Source organism: Eurosta solidaginis, chromosome 4 (assembly GCF_040869045.1).
Source record: "Eurosta solidaginis isolate ZX-2024a chromosome 4, ASM4086904v1, whole genome shotgun sequence".
Lineage (NCBI taxonomy): Eukaryota > Metazoa > Arthropoda > Insecta > Diptera > Tephritidae > Eurosta > Eurosta solidaginis.
Genome location: NC_090322.1, coordinates 230,547,325 through 230,566,098, shown reverse-complemented (window position 1 = coordinate 230,566,098; position 18,774 = coordinate 230,547,325). Strand labels below are relative to the sequence as shown.

Below are 18,774 nucleotides of genomic sequence, written 5' to 3'. Positions count from 1 at the left end.
GAAATGCAACATGTACTTGATACTCATGGCTTTTTTAATATTTTTGTTACTCGAAAAATTTTAGAAGTTTTTGTTGGCTCACAACGGAGCTATTGCAATTAGAAGGCTTTCAATATGACTACTAATCAATAACGCACGTACTTTTATTGTAGGCGATATGACTGGTAAACATTCAGTGTATACACTCTATGAGGGGCACGAGATAATGTTTCATGTGTCAACACTTCTACCATACTCCAGGGACAATCGACAACAAGTGAGTATCATAAACACTATTAGAAATATTTACCCTTTGATTCAAAGCATTTGCTGGTTTGATACGAACTCTTCAAGCATGACGGGTAAGGCGTGTTAACAAATTGACTTGGCAAACATTCGATATCGCCATGTGTGAACTATTAATTGAATGTATGGATGTGTGAATGCGTGTGTTTATATTTAATGTTTGTTATACTGTCGCTGTACTATATTGACTAGTGGGCTTGTATATTATTCAAATTGTCACTGGTTCGATTCCTGAGTAACTTAACACCAAAAAATTTACTTATTAAATGTTATTTAAAACTGACGGTCCCGCCGCGTCACTGCTCTACAATCCCTGCTTATATGTCTGACGGTCTTATACCTTTGCAAATGAGTAAGTGCGTGAAGTGGGTATACATATTATAAAAAGAAAAGTTCGGCCTAGAACTCTTATAAAGTTATATTGCCAAAACTTTACCAATACTATATTGCTGTTGTACTTTTATACAGGTGGAACGTAAGCGACATATCGGCAATGATATTGTCAACATAATTTTCATTGATCAACCAACCGTAAACAAGGCAACAAATACGGGTGCTACACAAATGGAAATGCCAACAACAGGACAAACGGTAAATGGAATATTGCCGACAGCATTTGATCCTACATGGATTAAAAGCCAATTTACACGTAAGTTCATAAAAAAACGACAGTTTTTTCTGGTATTTATAAGCAAGAAATCGCATATATTTCTTTTTTCTTACATCCCAGCAAACATTGGGAGTAACAAAGGTATCAAAAAAGAGTCGAAAATTGCAGCGCTAACTTTCCCTGTGAACTTATTTAGAAGTCTTAGGATTCCCTTCTTGTGATCGTCGCTCGTGATGCGCATATTTCCGTATACGATGTGACATTGAAATGACATTAAAATTACTCATATATGACACATATTGGCCTCTCAAACAGCTCATTTTGGGCACATAAGAACTCGGAACGGACTTCATTTAGACCGTTTTTCGGAACCACTTTTGAGCCTTAAAAGTCAAATACATAAATTGCACCTATTCTATTCTACACCTATTCTAGTTTAAGTTCAGAAAATTAGAACTCAAGCTCAAAATTTCCAATTTAATTTCAGAAATTTACAATTCAAGTTCAGAAATTTACCTTTGAAGTTCAGAATTTCTAATTCAAGTTCAAAAAATCACAATTCAAGTTCAAAAATTACAATTAAAATTCAATTTACAATTCAAATTCAGAAAGTTACGATTCACGTTCAGAATTAAATTCAAGTTCAGAAAATTACATTTTAAATTTTGAAAAATAACAACCTACTTATGAATTTCTGAATTGTAATTTTCCGAACTTTAAATGTAATTTTGTGAACATGAACTTTAATTTTCCGAAATTGAATTGTAATTTTCTGATATTAAATTGGAATGTTCTGAACTTGAATTGGGAATTCAAAATTGAATTGTAATTGTCTGTACATGAATTTTAATTATCTAAACTTGAATTGGAAATTCTGAACTTGAATTACAATTTTCTGAAATTAAGTTGTGAATTTCTGAACTTAAATTGGAAAAGGTGTAGAATGTGTTAGGGAGTATACTTCTTTTTACGTCCCCAAATCTCTAGGAGCGCTCGTAAGTTAGGAATCTGGTTTGAGTTTCAAATATGTGAAAGATATGAGCCTCAGAAATATGATCATATGAAAGTCTTTTATGACTTGGATATGATAAAAAATGTTAGCCTCATGCCAAAAGTGTTCAACAAATAAAGCAACGTCGTAGCAGATATTCATATTTTATTTTGAAAATTTTTTCATTTAAATTAAATTTGTCTATAATTTAAGTACATATATATCATGAATTTTCTTTCTGTTCCCTTCCTAAATTTGTACGTATGCTTTTTCTTACATGGACGCTTTACCTAATAAATTTCTAATTATCCACACATTTACAATGCATGCATGTTTTTTTGGACTTTTTTTATTTCAAAAAGAAATTGCAATTGCGGCGTACCACGGGTGGTGCGTAGAATCTTCCTTCGGTTTTCTTAGATTAGCGCTTACGTCGATAAGCCCCACCTGTAAAGGGTTTCATTCCACAAATCCGACCTGAAAGAGGCTAATTCCCTATATAACGCATACAAATAACCCCGAGATATTCATATAAGAAGTAAATTTTTAGCGTAATAACAGTCTTATTGGAATCATAATTAGGTTCATATAATGTATGAAATAACAGTCGTACCGGACGACCATTGTGCGAGAAAGGAAAATACATTAATTTTAGTGACACTTTTTTGACTCCGAATGTTTGTTGGGTTACATTCGTATAGACACAAATTTTTTTACGTTTTCATTAAACATTCGAATGGTTCGTAAATTTAATTATGTAATTTATCTAAAGCTTAATTTTTTATCTTTTTCACAGATATTTTTGCGGTTGTCACAAAAGCTGACCATGCCTATCGTTTGGCTGTATTTTGCGATGAAAATGTACCGCCATTTGGACCGACTCTACCAAATCCACCAGAATTTACGGTAAATATACTTTGTTACTTACATACATACATATCTATATGCATAACCATGAAACGCTATCAGCCTACTATAGTAGAGGTTTTGTTTTGTTGCAAACCTATCATAAATTGAAGCGGAGCCGCGAATAACGTTGTAAATGACAAAATCGATTTTTTACAGGAAAGAAAAAAAACGTTTTTTGGAGGCTTTGTGATTGTTTTTTGTTCCTGTATTGTTGGCTTGTCCAAAAACAATGACATTAATAACATATATGAAAAAAATTGAGGAATTTCAATTTCGAATTACAAGCAAGCGGTAATTTTAAAACTTTTTTCAGTGGAAAAACGTTTCATATCCCAAGCGCGACAGCAGTTAAAACGTTTTTCCATTATGCACAGCATCTGTACTGATGGCTTTTAAAACGTTGTTCCACTGAGCAATACGGTTTGTACGAACGGATTTTAAATGTTACTATCGCAAAAAAATATGTATTGGTTTGTTTTTTAAATAAAGAGTATATTATAGAATGATTACAGTTTATTTATTTCATACAAAAAGTTAATTCGGCATCAAAACAAAAATGTGTTCAAAACAAAAATGAAAATATTCCAAAAACTGTGAATAAAGCTTGGTTTGCTTTGAGCCCATTCACACAATAAATTTCCAACCTATCTTTTTTGTTTACTTCTTTTTTAATATAAATTTCCGAGTGTTTTCGCGGTCACTTTTACATAAAGAGGGCGAAAAACCATCGTGTAAGGGTGCTCTTTCAAGTAAGAGATTTATATACTATCTTTATTTACTAGAGATCGATTTATAGAACTTCTCAGGCAAGTATGACGTCATTGCAAGGAGATCTTTTTTTTTTTCTCATCACTTATATTAATGGCAATTGAAATAGCAACGACAATAACAAACCTAAATATAAACAATAAATAAAATAAAAATTACAGCAAGTGCAACGTTTTTCCACATTAACTCTTCTGGAGCGGTTTTTTCAGTGACACTTTTGTTTTTCCTGGTTGTGTATATATTTCCACTATTTCTTAACTTTTTGTTTTTAATATCTTTCGAATTTTCAACATTACGTTTCCTTTTTGTACCTCTGTTACACTTATTAATTACCTGCGACAACCGTGATCGTATCATTTTGCGTGTAACTTACAACGTTCTTCCACGTAATTTTAACTTCTTTGATGCTTTAGAGATGCAAGAGGGTAACAGTAACAGAAATCTGCAAAAAAACACATTTTGCCAAAATTGGCTTTTAAAACGTTATTCGCGGCTCCGCTTCAATTAATGAAATAAAAAAACACTTACAAATCTGTAAAGGGTGCAAAATTGATTTGGTGCAAGCGCCCTGCTATCTCTCATAAAATAACAGGCGCTTAGTATATCTAATATATAAAATTCTTCTGTCACGGTTTTAGAGGCTTAACTCCTCCGAAACGGCTGAACCGATTCTCATGAAATTTTGTGAGCATATTAGGTAGGTCAGAGAATCGGCCAACGTCTACCTTTTTACTCGCTACGTGCCTAGGGTCTTGAGATCAAAACGTGGTCCCGGGTACCCCTAGAATGTGTCAAATGAAAGCTGTTGATGAGTGCTATAGTACAGGATAATTTTCATACAACTGGGAGGCTAGAGTTTCGAGATATAGCCCAAAACGTGGACCCGGGTACCCCTAGAATGTGTTTATACAATATGGATATCAAATGAAAGCTGTTGATGAGTGCTACAGTACAAGATAATTTTCATACAACTGGGAGGCTAGGGTCTCGAGATATAGCCCAAAACGTGGACCCGGGTACCCCTAGAATGTGTTTATACAATATGGATATCAAATGAAAACTGTTGATGAGTGCTATAGTACAGGATCATTTTCATACAACTGGGAGCCTAGGGTCTCGAGATATAGCCAAAAACGTGGACCCGGGTACCCCTAGAATGTGTTTATACAATATGGATATCAAATGAAAGCTGTTGATGAGTGCTACAGTACAAGATAATTTTCATACAACTGGGAGGCTAGGGTCTCGAGATATAGCCCAAAACGTGGACCCGGGTACCCCTAGAATGTGTTTATACAATATGGATATCAAATGAAAACTGTTGATGAGTGCTATAGTACAGGATCATTTTCATACAACTGGGAGCCTAGGGTCTCGAGATATAGCCCAAAACGTGGACCCGGGTACCCCTAGAATGTGTTTATACAATATGGATATCAAATGAAAACTGTTGATGAGTGCTATAGTACAGGATAATTTTCATAACTGGGAGGCTAGGGTCTCGAGATATAGCCCAAAACGTGGACCCGGGTACCCCTAGAATGTGTTTATACAATATGGATATCAAATGAAAGCTGTTGATGAGTGCTACAGTACAAGATAATTTTCATACAACTGGGAGGCTAGGGTCTCGAGATATAGCCCAAAACGTGGACCCGGGTACCCCTAGAATGTGTTTATACAATATGGATATCAAATGAAAACTGTTGATGAGTGCTATAGTACAGGATAATTTTCATACAACTGGGAGGCTAGTGTCTCGAGATATAGCCCAAAACGTGGACCCGGGTACCCCTAGAATGTGTTTATACAATATGGATATCAAATGAAAGCTGTTGATGGGTGCTATGGTATAGGATAATTTTCATACAACTGATAGGATGTGTTTTTATATTATGGGTATCAAATTGAAGCTGTTGATGGATGCTTTAGTACAGAGTAAGCTTTACACCGCTGGGTGACTACGGTCTCGAGATATAGGCCAAAACACGGACCCGGATACCGCTTGGATGTGTGTGTATTATGGATATCAAATGAAAGCTGTTGCTGAGAGCTCTGAAGTTCATTGTGATATTCGATTTAGTCGCATCAACCTGGCTAAACTGATAAATATGCATGCGAAGCCGAAATAAAGACATGAGTTAATAATACCCACATACTTATTTGCATAAGTCCTATTCGATATGCCTGAAATTTCGTATATAAATTTGCCTATATTAGTATTTACGATGCTTTTTTCCGGGAAGTATAATAGAGGCGGACTGGGACTGAGACTGAAACTCGGAGTGGGAGTGGCACTGAGACTCGGAATGGGACTGGAACAAAATACATACCACCCTCTTGGACTGGCAGTCAGAGATGAGGAAGAAGGAGAAAAATTTGAGAGAAGAGAAAAGAGAGAAGGAGACGGAGACTGAAAAAGAGATAGAATGAGAAGAAGATGGAGATGAAGCGAAAAAGACGGAGGGAGGAGTGAATAAAGAGATTAGGAAAAAGTGTAGAGGTTAGAGCAGAGTTAGACGGAAAAAGCTTATTAATACGTATGCAGATAGGCCAAATTTAGGGCCGAACAACGTCTGCTGGGTCTGCTAGTTTTTAATATAATAATTACTCCCAGCAATATCCAATTAGAGAATGTTTTTTTTTTTTTTCATTTTAACTCTTAGCTATGTGAATAATTTTTAAGAAATTTACTTTAGATCTGCATGACCACAATTTGTTACCCCTTTCTAGTACAACTAAAATTGTTTAAACAATCATATCAACGGGACACTACCTTCAGGCGTTACATGCTTATAAGTTAGGTTTCATCGGTAACAGCAGGTGTAAGAAGTGCGGGCTGCAAGAAGACACGGTTTAAACCGTTCTGTGTTCATGTTCTGCGCCCCTCAGGTCAAGTTTCCAGATCTCGGGGAAGCAATTAAGCTAGGTCCTTGAAAAATTCTAGTATTTTCCAAGAGTTCGGAGTTATTCTATATCATAAGCCCATTAGGGTTCCTTCTTTTAGTCTTAAAACTAATTTTTGTAAGACTATGGACACATTCAGTCTATGTGAGTTCTTTATTGACCGGCTAGTTCACCCTAACCTTACTGTGTTAAATTATTGCCTTGACGCGACTGCATCTTAAGCACGCATCCTCCATAATTTCTGCTGCTTTCAACAATTTCCGCCTGAAAAACACTTCAGTGATCTGGAATCCGAATCGACAAAGTCAACAGCAAACCTTCACCCTTTCGTTTATTTCGTTTGCACATGTGCTGTATGTTCTGCTATTTTGTACCATTGCACCAACTCGGCAGCTCTAGTATGACCCCAAAATATCTTTCGAAGCTCAGGAACGGGACCATGTAGTCCATTTTCCCAATACTAGATGGCGCTATACGGCTATCACTTTTAGTTTCCCCGAGGCATAAGCAGTTGCTAACGTACAATTTTTGGCCCTTAGGTCTGCAAGCTGCATGCGCAGAATGACATGTAATGCTGGTGTCGAGAAAGTCTCAAGGCTCCCCTTATGCTAATTTATTATAATCTGCCTACTAGTTCTTTGGTATACGTACTTTTTTGTGCGGCTGTGCACCACAAAGGGAGCTTATAGCAAAGTATAGGCTAGACGATCACCACAAATACCCAATGAGAGCGTTCGATTGATAGGCTCTACGTACACCTTTTCGTAGAAAATAATACTAGATTGGTTTTTTCCACAATGGCGGTTAACGCGACTCCAGATGTCCATGCATGAACTTCCCAAAATGACTGCTCCATCACAGAGCTAATTGTTGGTAGACCCCGTGATTTTGACTGGGCCTCTGTCAAACCGCCTAAGCAATGGGTTTATTACCAGCTAATACGGCATTGGTGATAATACCCCACCTGCGGCGTTCCTCTGTTTACAGATTTTGTGGCTTCGTATAGACCCCATTGCGACTTGATCATTATGCACTCTAACATGGAGACGATCCAATTCAATCGAGCTTGGACTGTCAATAGTTGGTGGTTTCGAGACAATGTCGAAAGCCCTGCAAATTTCAAAAAAACACCTAATATAAATTTCTGGTGTTTCAATGCTTTCCCTATATTTATGGCCACTCTTTGCATGTTGCGCTGAAGAGAATAATGCTTCATGAAGTTTGAATTTGAAGTAATTTGATTCCGTAGCAAATCAGTCTTGAACTAGGAGGGACAGCCGAATCAATTTTGCGCACTAGGTCATGCCCACAAGGGGGTGTACGCTCTCTTCTCATGTTAAACCTAATCACAGATGACCTACTTCATTTACTGAAATCCAATAGATTTGACACACAAAGGTATGTAGATGACTAAGTATCTCATCTACATCAAAGGTTTGCACAAGAAAACAATATCCAATCACATGCAACAAGCCCTTCGTATCATAGAAAGGCGGTGTGATAGCAAAGGACGGTCTATCAATCCTTACAAAACTCTCCTAGTACCCTTTAACAGGAGAAGAAAACTTTCCATGCCAGAACCATAGCAACACATAAGAAAGCTGTTGTGGCTTTGTTTAAGATAGCATCTGGTTGATCATTCCATTGAAAATCTGATTTTGTTACCATGGTTCTGGCATGGAAAATTTTCTTCTTCTGGTAAAAGGCACTAACAGTGAACATGCAGAAAGGCACACAATAGTAGCTGGAAAACAAAGCATTTCAGACAACACTCAATTGAATGGCCCGGGCAAAGGCGTGCTTAATTAATTATACTCCAAGCAACGAGAATATCAGCTTAGCTCATTTATTAAGAAGAGGGGACCTACAAACTATCACTGTGTACTATATGAGACATGGTAATATACGAAATCACCAAAGAAAGTTATATATATCCGACATACAAATCTGCCACTTTTGGGAGCTGGAAGATGAAACTTCATCTCACATTCTCTGTGAATGCGTCGCTCCGGCACAGCAGGGGCTCGCTCATCTATGTAGCCTGAAAAGCCTCCAAATACAGTAATAGGGTGATAAGTCAAGTATAAAAGATCTAAATAAAGGTCGAAATGCAATGCATAAAAGGAGCCTGAAAACCCCAGAAGGCCCCACTCTATGCCATTCTGTATATTCCACCTGTAGACCTGGCTGCAAAAAACCTTCCTTTAACAACTGCAGCCATATTGGAATAGATGGGAATGAAAAAGCGGATGAACCATCTAAAAGGGGTACATCCATCAAAGCTTGCTCTATAGACGTCCCAAATTTTTTAGGCAAGATTAAAGAAAGGCGACAGGTGCACATAATCGACCAAGCGGGAGAGGCTTGGGCTAAAGCGCGGGGCTGCAAAATGTCGAATATCATGTGTAGGTCTTACAACCCCAGACTAATAAAATTACTCCTATCATTAAGAAGAGAGGACTGTAGACTCATGACGGCTATTCTGACTGAAAACTATCTTCTGGCGTAACATGGCTTTGAATTAGGCTTGGTCAGTGGTACTAGATATAGGAGGTGTGGGTTGGAGGAGGAAACACTCCAGCACGTTTTTTGCTCATTCCCTCCGCTTGCCAGACTTATACTCCAGCTATTAGGAGTGATACGGCTCTCAAATCTAGAACCACCATTGGCATAGGTCCTAGAAAGCTTCTATTATTTCTTCGGAGTTATTTTATAACATAGGTCCTGGTTTTTGATAGGTGTTTTCAACTCGGTTAGTAAACAAACTTTTGGTAGCAGTACGGCATCATACAGTCTATGAGAGGTCATTACAGTCTGTCTACAGTTCAACCTAACAAAAAAAATCTATCTAGCTCCGGTATTTGTGTAAGTATGGTATTTTTTCGCTTCAAAAGTCGCATTTCGCTCACTTAGTAATAGGTATGAGCCTAGTTTTAATGACATATTTTAGCTCTTAAGGGAACACACCTATGCCTTCCGACAACGCAATAATAATATTGATTATTTTTTCTCAAGTTATTCTTTCTAAAGTACAACGACATATATATAGCGATCTGAGAGGAAGGGGGGAGGAGGGAGGGAGGGAGAGAGGGAGGGAGGGAGGGAGGGGGAGGGTCTCCACCGCATTGGGAAAAACTCATGATAAAGTGTTATACAATTCAACTTCATTGTACACCTTGGCAACAAAAATGAGTTTTGTTTGATTTATGTGACAAGAGTAGATTAGTGGGTACATCTTTTTTTTCCTTATTCGTGGTTAGCATAGGCACCTTAATGTCCGCTCAAATTATGATTGATTATTAATGATTGCATCACGCAATACATTCGTCTACTTAAGCTATTATTGCTTATGACCAGGCCAAATTTCAGTACTAAAAGGATTGTTATTGTCGAGACACAAAACATTGTTTGCCGTTTACAGTTGACATGATTAATTGGTTCGTACATATTTACCACATCATTCAAAGTTTGCCTCCTACATTTTTTTACTTAATGACACTGTGCTACACTGATTTTGTACTTTAAGAGCGACCTAGTGTCCGTTGTAGGTGTTGATGAGTAGATCAAGATGCCGTGTTTCAAAATTTTCTAACACCCCGAAATTTTCAAGTTATTGCTGAAAAACTGTTTTTCTTGTACCTCGCGCATTCAAAAATTCGTTACTCCGTCATTTTTCCATCAATTTTTGATTGCTTAACAGTTTTGGAAAGCTGAAGGACAGTGCTTTAAAAATATATATACTTATCTACACTTTTTGTAGCAAGTTTTTGAAATTTTTTAAAAGTTATCTAATTTATCTCGTTTTTTTTTTTAATTTTTCAAAGTTTGACGGCTTTTTAATGTCCCATTTCTTTAATGAATTATTTTTTTTTTTTCTTGAAGGGGTTGAGAGAGCATTCTAACCAGTAAAAAGAGTACTGGGTGATCAAATTCGGTTGAGAATTGTTGAAATGACAACACTTTTTGTGAACAAGAAAATTCTGCTCTCATCGTAGAATCGATATCGCGCCATGTCAGGATTGAATGTATGATTTCAGTATATCGTCGCCGTTGTTTTGAGCATTCTCTATGCTCCGTTTAACTTTTTTTTATGATTTAATTATGAAGCAAAGATAAACAAAATTATTTACTTTTATCATCAAATCATGTGTTAGGAAAATTTATATGACCACGGTTTTGACAACGGTTTTTCTTGTTTGTGGAAATGAGATACACAGTTATTTAATTGCATTCCAGTTGGAACGAATGTGTCGTTGATTTCTAGGCCGTCCCGGCGCTTCGTAATGTGCATGTTTGGGCATCTGGAGTTGGGTAAACCGCCAACGCGGAAAAAGCCGATTTAGTATTATTTACTAGCAAAATTAAAGACCCTTATTGGACAAGGCCTAAGTTTGGAAGGGGTTACTCTTCAGAAAAGTACAGCATATAATACCTAGGAATTGACGTGGAAATTGCATGCGGAAGAGAGAGCGACGAAAACGTCTGTGACATTGTATCCGTGCAAGATGCTAGGGCTTATCACCCAAACTGTCTTGTTGGGTATTTACGGAAACTGATGAAGAACATACTTTACTATGGAGGGTCCTAGTATATTTTACAGCGACACAAAAAATGAAGATTAACAAAAACCGTGAGGGCTATGCAGGTTATCAATGACAAGCATAACGGAAGACCTAAAAATTACCGCCACAACAGCATTGCAAGCATTTCTTCCTATCCCACTTGCAGACCTAAGCGCCAAAAATTTAACGCTAGCAACGTGAAACAAGGCTTAAGGCCGCGAGGTAGCTTGAGTGTAGGCCATGTGGCCACAGCAATATAGAACCATTAAATATAGGCCGAACGGACTACACGGTCTTGTGGCTGAGGTTCGAAAGAAATCTTGGGGCCATAATAGTGTCGGAGAGTTGGCCCAAAGGTTTGGAAATTGCTCTTTATTGTATCAATTCAGAAATTAGTAGATCGTACAGGCTACCAGATCGCTGCAATGACTTGTAGCCCGGAAGGAAACAGTAGAAATTCTGAAGGATTCTGCAGTCGCACCAACATATTGATTGATAGCAAGACGGAGATCAAGGCAATTATCTCAAATAGTATTTTATAAAGAAGTATCCTGGAATTCAAATATTCATTGGACCAGCATTGCTCAGGCCGGACCACCTTCAATTTATATCTTTATGGCAGCAAAAACTCACGGAATCACGAACAAATATGCTTAGGAAGGCCAAAAAATCACCGCTTGAGAAACCAAAATACTGATATAATTTGGCCAACACCTAATTTTTTACAATGTGAGCAATGCCTAACGAGTTTATAATTACTTCTGTTATATCCCTTGTTAGTAAATAAATTGAACTCAGTAGCCGTGCGAATATTGTGAACATGATAAATGAAAAATGTCACGCGCACTCCACCGAAATTTTTTGCAAAAGGGTTTGTGTTCACCTACATTTATAATATGTGTCAAATAGGGTGTGCCATATTTAGGTGACTGTTTTTGCCTACCTTTCACACAACGTTCGTGGGCACGCGTAGATCCATCCTGCAATTTTACCTCTGTTCTTCGTCGACTTCTTTCAAGTAACGAATGGAATCGACGCAAGTTGTCTGCTATTCGAAGAAAGCCTAGTTTCAGTATATGTAACGTCCAGCCAGCTCAAGGTTTTCTTTAGTTCATTGGGTCTGACTTTGATGCAGGGGACCATGGTTCCCGAAGTAAAGCTTAAGAACGCACCGTTAAAATCTTGAAATATTTGATGATATTATCATCTAAATCTAAAGTAAAAATGAACTTTGTTAAGTATGGCCTTTTGTTTTAAACGGTTTTATTTAGCTTTCAAAAAATCGTATTTGTGGTCCGGGTTACATACAAGAATAAAAAACGACCTATGAAAAAAATCGTCGCTAGGTGGCGCAAGGATCGATATTTTCAAAAAAAATCGTATTTTTGGTCCGATTTGGCTCATTTTTGGAACACATACTACATACAAGAATAGAAAGCAACCTATGATGTCCGATTTGGAACAAATATCACATACAGTCCGGTAGAAGTAACATCAAAATATTTGGGAGTTGGAGGAGGCACAAGCATACGTGGCGGAGTCGAGTAAAGTCTTTGGAAGGATTATGTATTGAGGACTTAGATTGTAACAAATTGTTAGGAAAGAGTCCGTGTACTAATGAGTCAATAAGTGAACTAAATAGAATGAGTAATAATAGGCAATTAAATAAAGACTAAAAGCTAGTCATCTAGCACATCTAGAATGTACTAACCAAATATGGGCTCATGATATTTAGCCCTAATCCGGAACCGGAACCGTGCCGGAAACCGGAACCGAACGAAACGAAGTGTAATAAAATATATATCGATAATAAAGTTTATGAATGTGTTATTGATTTTTCTCTGGACGGCTTATCGATTTAATATCAATAGTTATTGATTCTTGATCGGAAAGTTGTATAAAAGTTATAGATTCGTTATCGAAATGTTATGGATTTGTTATCGAAGTGTTACCAGTTTGTTATAGGCTCACCATCGAATTTTTATTCAACAATTTTTGATTTGTTTTTAAAAAGTTACTGATTTTTTATCGAAAAGACATAAATTTTTTATTAGAATTCTACCGATTTGTTATCAATTCGTGGTGAGCTCTAGTTAACTTGAAAACATTAGTTTACTAGGCGTATAGGTAAGTGTTTGTGAACACATCGATCTACGTGTATGTTGTACTCACGCCTTTACACAAAATTTTCGTATCGGAAAATGCTATAGAAATCAGTTCAGTCTAATGTGCATACCCGTATTAACACATACTAACACACAAAGCAGCATTAGTTCATTGTTAATATCCTGTAATGATATTTACAAGTGAATAGTAATGTCCTTAATAGTAATTCAATTCGAGCACGTACTTTGTTAATAAAAGCTGCTGCGGAAATTGATATTGCCTTCGCCCTAGCATTATACCAGATGGCATACTAGTTAGTGTATTCAACATCAACATACCAGTCTATGCATCATTGTAATACCAGTTGACATACTAGTCGATATTTTCATCAGCATCCTACTAGTTAATATACTAGGCCTAGTCGGATTGAAAAATTACATGAAAATTCACGACAATATAAAATAATAAACGATCGTACGAACGATAAACGATCGTAGCAACTGATGAAGACACTACGTATGTGTCGAAACAATTGTTTTACTCTCGTATTTTTAATTTAATAAAGACAAATACAATAAATATATTGTTTAAACGACTTTAAGGTGTATCAATTTTATATTGTCGTGTGTGTGAGTCGTTTACCGCTCTAAACTAACTATTTAGTTACTTGAAAATTGTTAAATTAGCTCAAATTCATTTTATTCATTATATTTTATATACATATATAAAACGTATGCATATATATCGGGTAAAGTATATCAACCGTAAAAAGCTTCATCGCTTCGATTTGAATGAAATTTGGTGAAATTGCTGTGCTATATAGTAGTGTTAATTTCACTTAAGTTCGCTCCTAAATTTTGGATGGTTACGGAGATATAAGCATCTGAAATCTAAATTTTTTGTGGCAGCTTTTTTCTATTGATATTAGAGAAAAATTGTAAGTTTACAAACGGCGATGGTTACTGGGACATGTTTCTGAATTTCACTTCTTCATCAGCTAGCTTTTCGGGAGCTGAGCGTTGAACTCGAATCTCCAACATTCATATCAGTGAAAGCCTTTAGCTGCTAAGCCATATGAATGTCCCGTTGTTCGCTGTACAATTGGTCTCTAAGAAGCTTTTTTCTATAAATCATAAGTCGTGTAATTGGCTTTCTAAGAAGAAATGAATAAAACGGTTTCTAAAGTATTTTTTCCATTCTTTTCGAATATAAATATAAAAAAATTTGTTAATAAAATTGTTTTCAAAGAGGGGCATTTTTCATATTTTGATTTTTATTTTTAAACAAAAGCTTGATATTTTTCCTTTAAAATGATACCTGTTTTATTTTGGCACGCGAAAATTTCTTTAATACATTTTTATTTTAACATAGAGGTACAGATAAATGTATCAATTTTTTTATGCGCGCTTTAACTAGTTCTTTTTTTTTCATAGGAAAGCTTTCTCATTATTGCATTGTATAAAATAGTAACAAATTGTAATAAAAATAAAGTTTTGTACAAATAAATAAATATAACTCACATGTTCACTAAGTATTAAGCAAAATATAATACCACAATGAAAAAAGTGTAAGAACATAAAAAGCAGACATACCTAATTTTTGAATTCCGTAAAATGAGTCTTGACCTTTACCGAAAGGGTTTAAAACTCATGCGTATTGAGACCTTACATTGTTTAGGCATTAATAGTTTATAATTTTCTACATTTTTATCGAATTTTTCTCTAATAACGAGCCTTTAACGTTTCTTGCGCATTCATGCTTAGGCCAGAGCAGTTTTTAACTACCTACATTGTTTTTTGTGTGGGCTTTCCAGTGATTAACGAGCCTTGGAAAATAAACCGCGAATTATTGCTTAGGCCTTAATTGCCTGCATTACGCGTACCTTTATGAATAAATTGTTCAATAATGGTCGTGCGTGAGTAGTTTGCAACTACCTGCATTGTTTTTTATGTATATATGATAAAAACTCTTTAAATACTCCTTTATATTGGAGAAAACCCACGGTAGATTTGAAGAGATCGTAGTGTACAGACAAATACATTTTTATACTAATCAGCGTGTGCAAAATAATTCTTTATGATAATATTGTTTCGCATTTTACCGGTACTTTAATTTACGCGATTTATAATGAATAAGAGTGTCTTCAAGTCTCGGTGCTGCACATACTAGCAACCAAGAATTTCCAAAAAAAAAAAAAAAAAACATTAGTATGTACAACTCTACTATATTGACTTTGAACTGAATAGATTTTAATGCCAGTATGTATAATTTTAGATGAAATTTATTCACTAAACTAGCAATAGTCTGTAAGTACAACCTGTAGAATGAAATAAATAAAATAGTTTTATACACAGAATAATATAGAGGTGTTCAAGTGATTATAAAATTAATATAAAGGCATTATGTGGGTGAATTTTTATCTGTACCTCTATGTTAAAAAAAATGTATCAAGAAATGTTCCGGCAGCATAACAAGATAGGTATCATTTGAAAGGAAAAATATCAAGCTTTTATCTAAATATAGAAATAAAAATACATAAATTGTCCAAACTTAAAAACAAAAAAAATAAAAAATTTAAATTATAAAATTTATGGGTGAATTTTAGCTGAAACTCTATATGTTTAAAATAAAAATGTATTAAAGAAATTTTCGCGTGCCGAAATAAAATAGGTATGATTTTATAGGACAAATATCAAGCTTTTATTTAAAAATAAAAATCAAAATATGAAAAATGCCCCTATTTGAAAAAAATTAAAAAAAAAAAATTTTAATAAAACTTTTACTAAAATTTTTCTATAAAATTTGTTTATATTTATTTTCGAAGAGAATGGAAAATATACTTTAGAAACCGTTTTATTCATTTCTTCTTAGAAAGCCAATTGCACGACTTATGATTTATAGAAAAAAGGCTTCCACAAAAAAAATTAAGAATTCAGACGCTTATATCTCCGTAACCATCTAAAATTTAGGAGCGGACTTAAGTGAAATTAACACTACTATATAGCACAGCAATTTCAGCAAATTTCATTCAAATCGAAGCGATGAAGCTTTTTAAGTGAACGGTTGATATACTTTACCGCATATTAACCTGGGTCGATTTGTATGGACGAAAGTTAACTTATATCGCGCCATCGATTTTTCGATAGGGTTTGGGCTCAGGAAAAAAAAGTTCCACTACGCATACCCAAAAAAATAGTTTTCGAGCCTGCAAAAAAAAATCGATTTTTCGACCAAAATTCTTCTAAATCTTCATAAAAGAAATTTTTTTTCAAAAAACTGCATTTACCAATTTTGCATTTGCCAATTGATACGAAAAAAAAAATACATAAAAATGATTTGGAGCCTTGAAAATAAAAAAATGTATAAAAACTCGAAAAAATCGTTGAAATTTTGCAGGCTCAAAAATTATTTTTTTGGGTATGCGTAGTGGAACTTTTTTTCCAGAGCCCAAATCCTATCGAAAAATCGATGGCCCAATATAGGCTAATAAATCGACCCAGTCTAAATATATACATATATCAATTCAATACATTATACTTCGGAATAAATTTTACTAAAAATACGGACATATATATAAAAACTAAAAAGTAACGGAATAACAAATGCCACTTTTGTGATCGAATCGCAATCTCTATACGCAAGCCTGAATTTATGGGCTCACCATGGCCAGAACATTCCCACAGTAAACACCTCAAGCCAAGAGAACTGCTAGGGTTCATCAAGAATAAGGATAAGTTGCTGTGAAGGAGGTGAGGACACAATAGACCAATGGGCACAGTGCAATCCTCAATAAATCTATCTATCTAACGAAAAAGAACTAACCAGTCGTGGTTAACTGTGTCAAAATAGGCCAAGCTGCACAATCACCATCCTATGATCAGTGTTAATGGAATTCAGAACGGTGGTAGTGATATGCACTTTACAGAAGTCATTCTGATGGCTGAATAAACGAAGAATTTCGTTTAAATGAGGGAATCATAACGGCTTTAAACGTTTTCGTTACTGACTAAAGGAATAATAACGATAGATACTGGCTTGGTTTTCGGTCTTTGGTAGTGGGTTTATTCTTGCCATTGTCCGTTATTCTGGAATGGCAAAGGCTTTTAACGACAAGTAGAAAAAATGTTCTAGGCTGCTGATACCCTCATGACCAAGGTGTTTTGGCATCGGCATAGGTTTTACGTCTGGAACGATTGATATGGAAGGCTTTTTTAACCTCTGTTGAGGTATCGGTAAGGCGCGACTCGTCATGCTTGTGTTTATGTGCCCGTTGATTTGGACGATATCTAACAATTTCAACTGAAGTATGCATTACAAATTGGCTACAGAAAGCATTCGCGCATTTCCTCGAGTCCAACAGACGAAATTCCAATCGAATAAATTTTTTCAAATACTAACTAGTATGAAGAACAGCACAAAGTTATAGTCTATGAACTATTCTAAAACTGACTAGTATGGTGAACGCCATAAAATTCTACTCAATGAACTATTCAAAAGCTGACTACAATTGTAATCAATGAACTAGAACGTTTGCTGAGTACTTCGGCTTTTTATTGCAGGGTAATGGAAAATCTTATAAGCTGAAAATGTAAGAAAGTCACTAAGTCATAGCATAAATATATGTATTTTTAGATATATTTGTACTTATATGTCGTGACTTGCAAAATCACTGCTAGCTGATGTGGAGAAAGTAACTTGAAATTTTTAAAATTTTTCCAGCTTACCTAGATTTAACTTGTGCAATTGGGATTTAACTAATTGAAGCTGCTTTGTTTCATATTTCAAAAAGTATAAGAACTGCTGCTCCATTCATTAAAAATTTAATTATAAAATTATAATATACTAAATATTTAAACATGATTTTCTTCTACTTCACCTACACAGGATATTGCTATGTTTCGAGAATTTTTGCTTGTCAAAATGATCAACGCAGAGAAAGCGACTTTTCAAACACCAATATTTTCACAAAAACGCGAACGAACTTTAGATATGTTGATAAAAGATTTATATGAAGACTATATGGGAGATAGTAAGCTGGTAAGTTGTAAGATATTATATAACTTGTAATAAAGTGTGAACTATGCATTTAAAGATTCATAGTTGCTATTTTCGCCTCTACACTTTTACTCTGAAAAGGATTTCAATGCATACGCAATCAAAATTTAATGGGATAATGTATTTTGACTTAACTCATATCCACTATCAATAACTACTATTCTATAACAATCCTCAATTGAACTCAAACACTTAAATATTCCCTTGATGCTTGCGGGTTCGGAATTCAATATCTGAAGATTCCTGAATAACGTGGCAACCTGTGGCAATGTACCCGTATTGAAAAATCTAGATCGAAGTAATATAGAGGCATCCTTTTGCCTTTCTAACAAAAATTCATTAAAGGTACATAATTTATTTTATTTTTTGATAACTGTAGCGCTATATGTCTGCTAAAAAATATAGTAAGTCAAACTCTGATTTAATTATTTTGCTAATAACTTAAATTTTATTATAAGTAATGTTATTTTGAGCTAATTTTTTGGTAAATTATTCGACATTCATCTACTCTAATATAAACTATTTGTGATCAAAATTTTTTTCTTTATTTTTAGCTCGGTTAGCTATAAAAGGGTGCCTTT

At 35.2% G+C, this 18,774-nt stretch overlaps 1 protein-coding gene across 3 annotated transcripts in view; it reads left to right on the top strand.

Annotated features, from left to right (window-relative positions):
• The window catches only part of LOC137251064 (GTPase-activating Rap/Ran-GAP domain-like protein 3), a 346,592-nt gene that overhangs the window by 312,901 nt on the left and 14,917 nt on the right, over positions 1-18,774 (top strand). For all 3 annotated transcript variants that reach the window (XM_067785004.1, XM_067785002.1, XM_067785003.1), the window contains 4 exons: positions 153-256; positions 754-934; positions 2,683-2,792; positions 18,023-18,175. In XM_067785004.1, the coding sequence (XP_067641105.1) occupies positions 153-256; positions 754-934; positions 2,683-2,792; positions 18,023-18,175 (548 nt within the window). The remainder of the gene's footprint in view (positions 1-152; positions 257-753; positions 935-2,682; positions 2,793-18,022; positions 18,176-18,774) is intronic.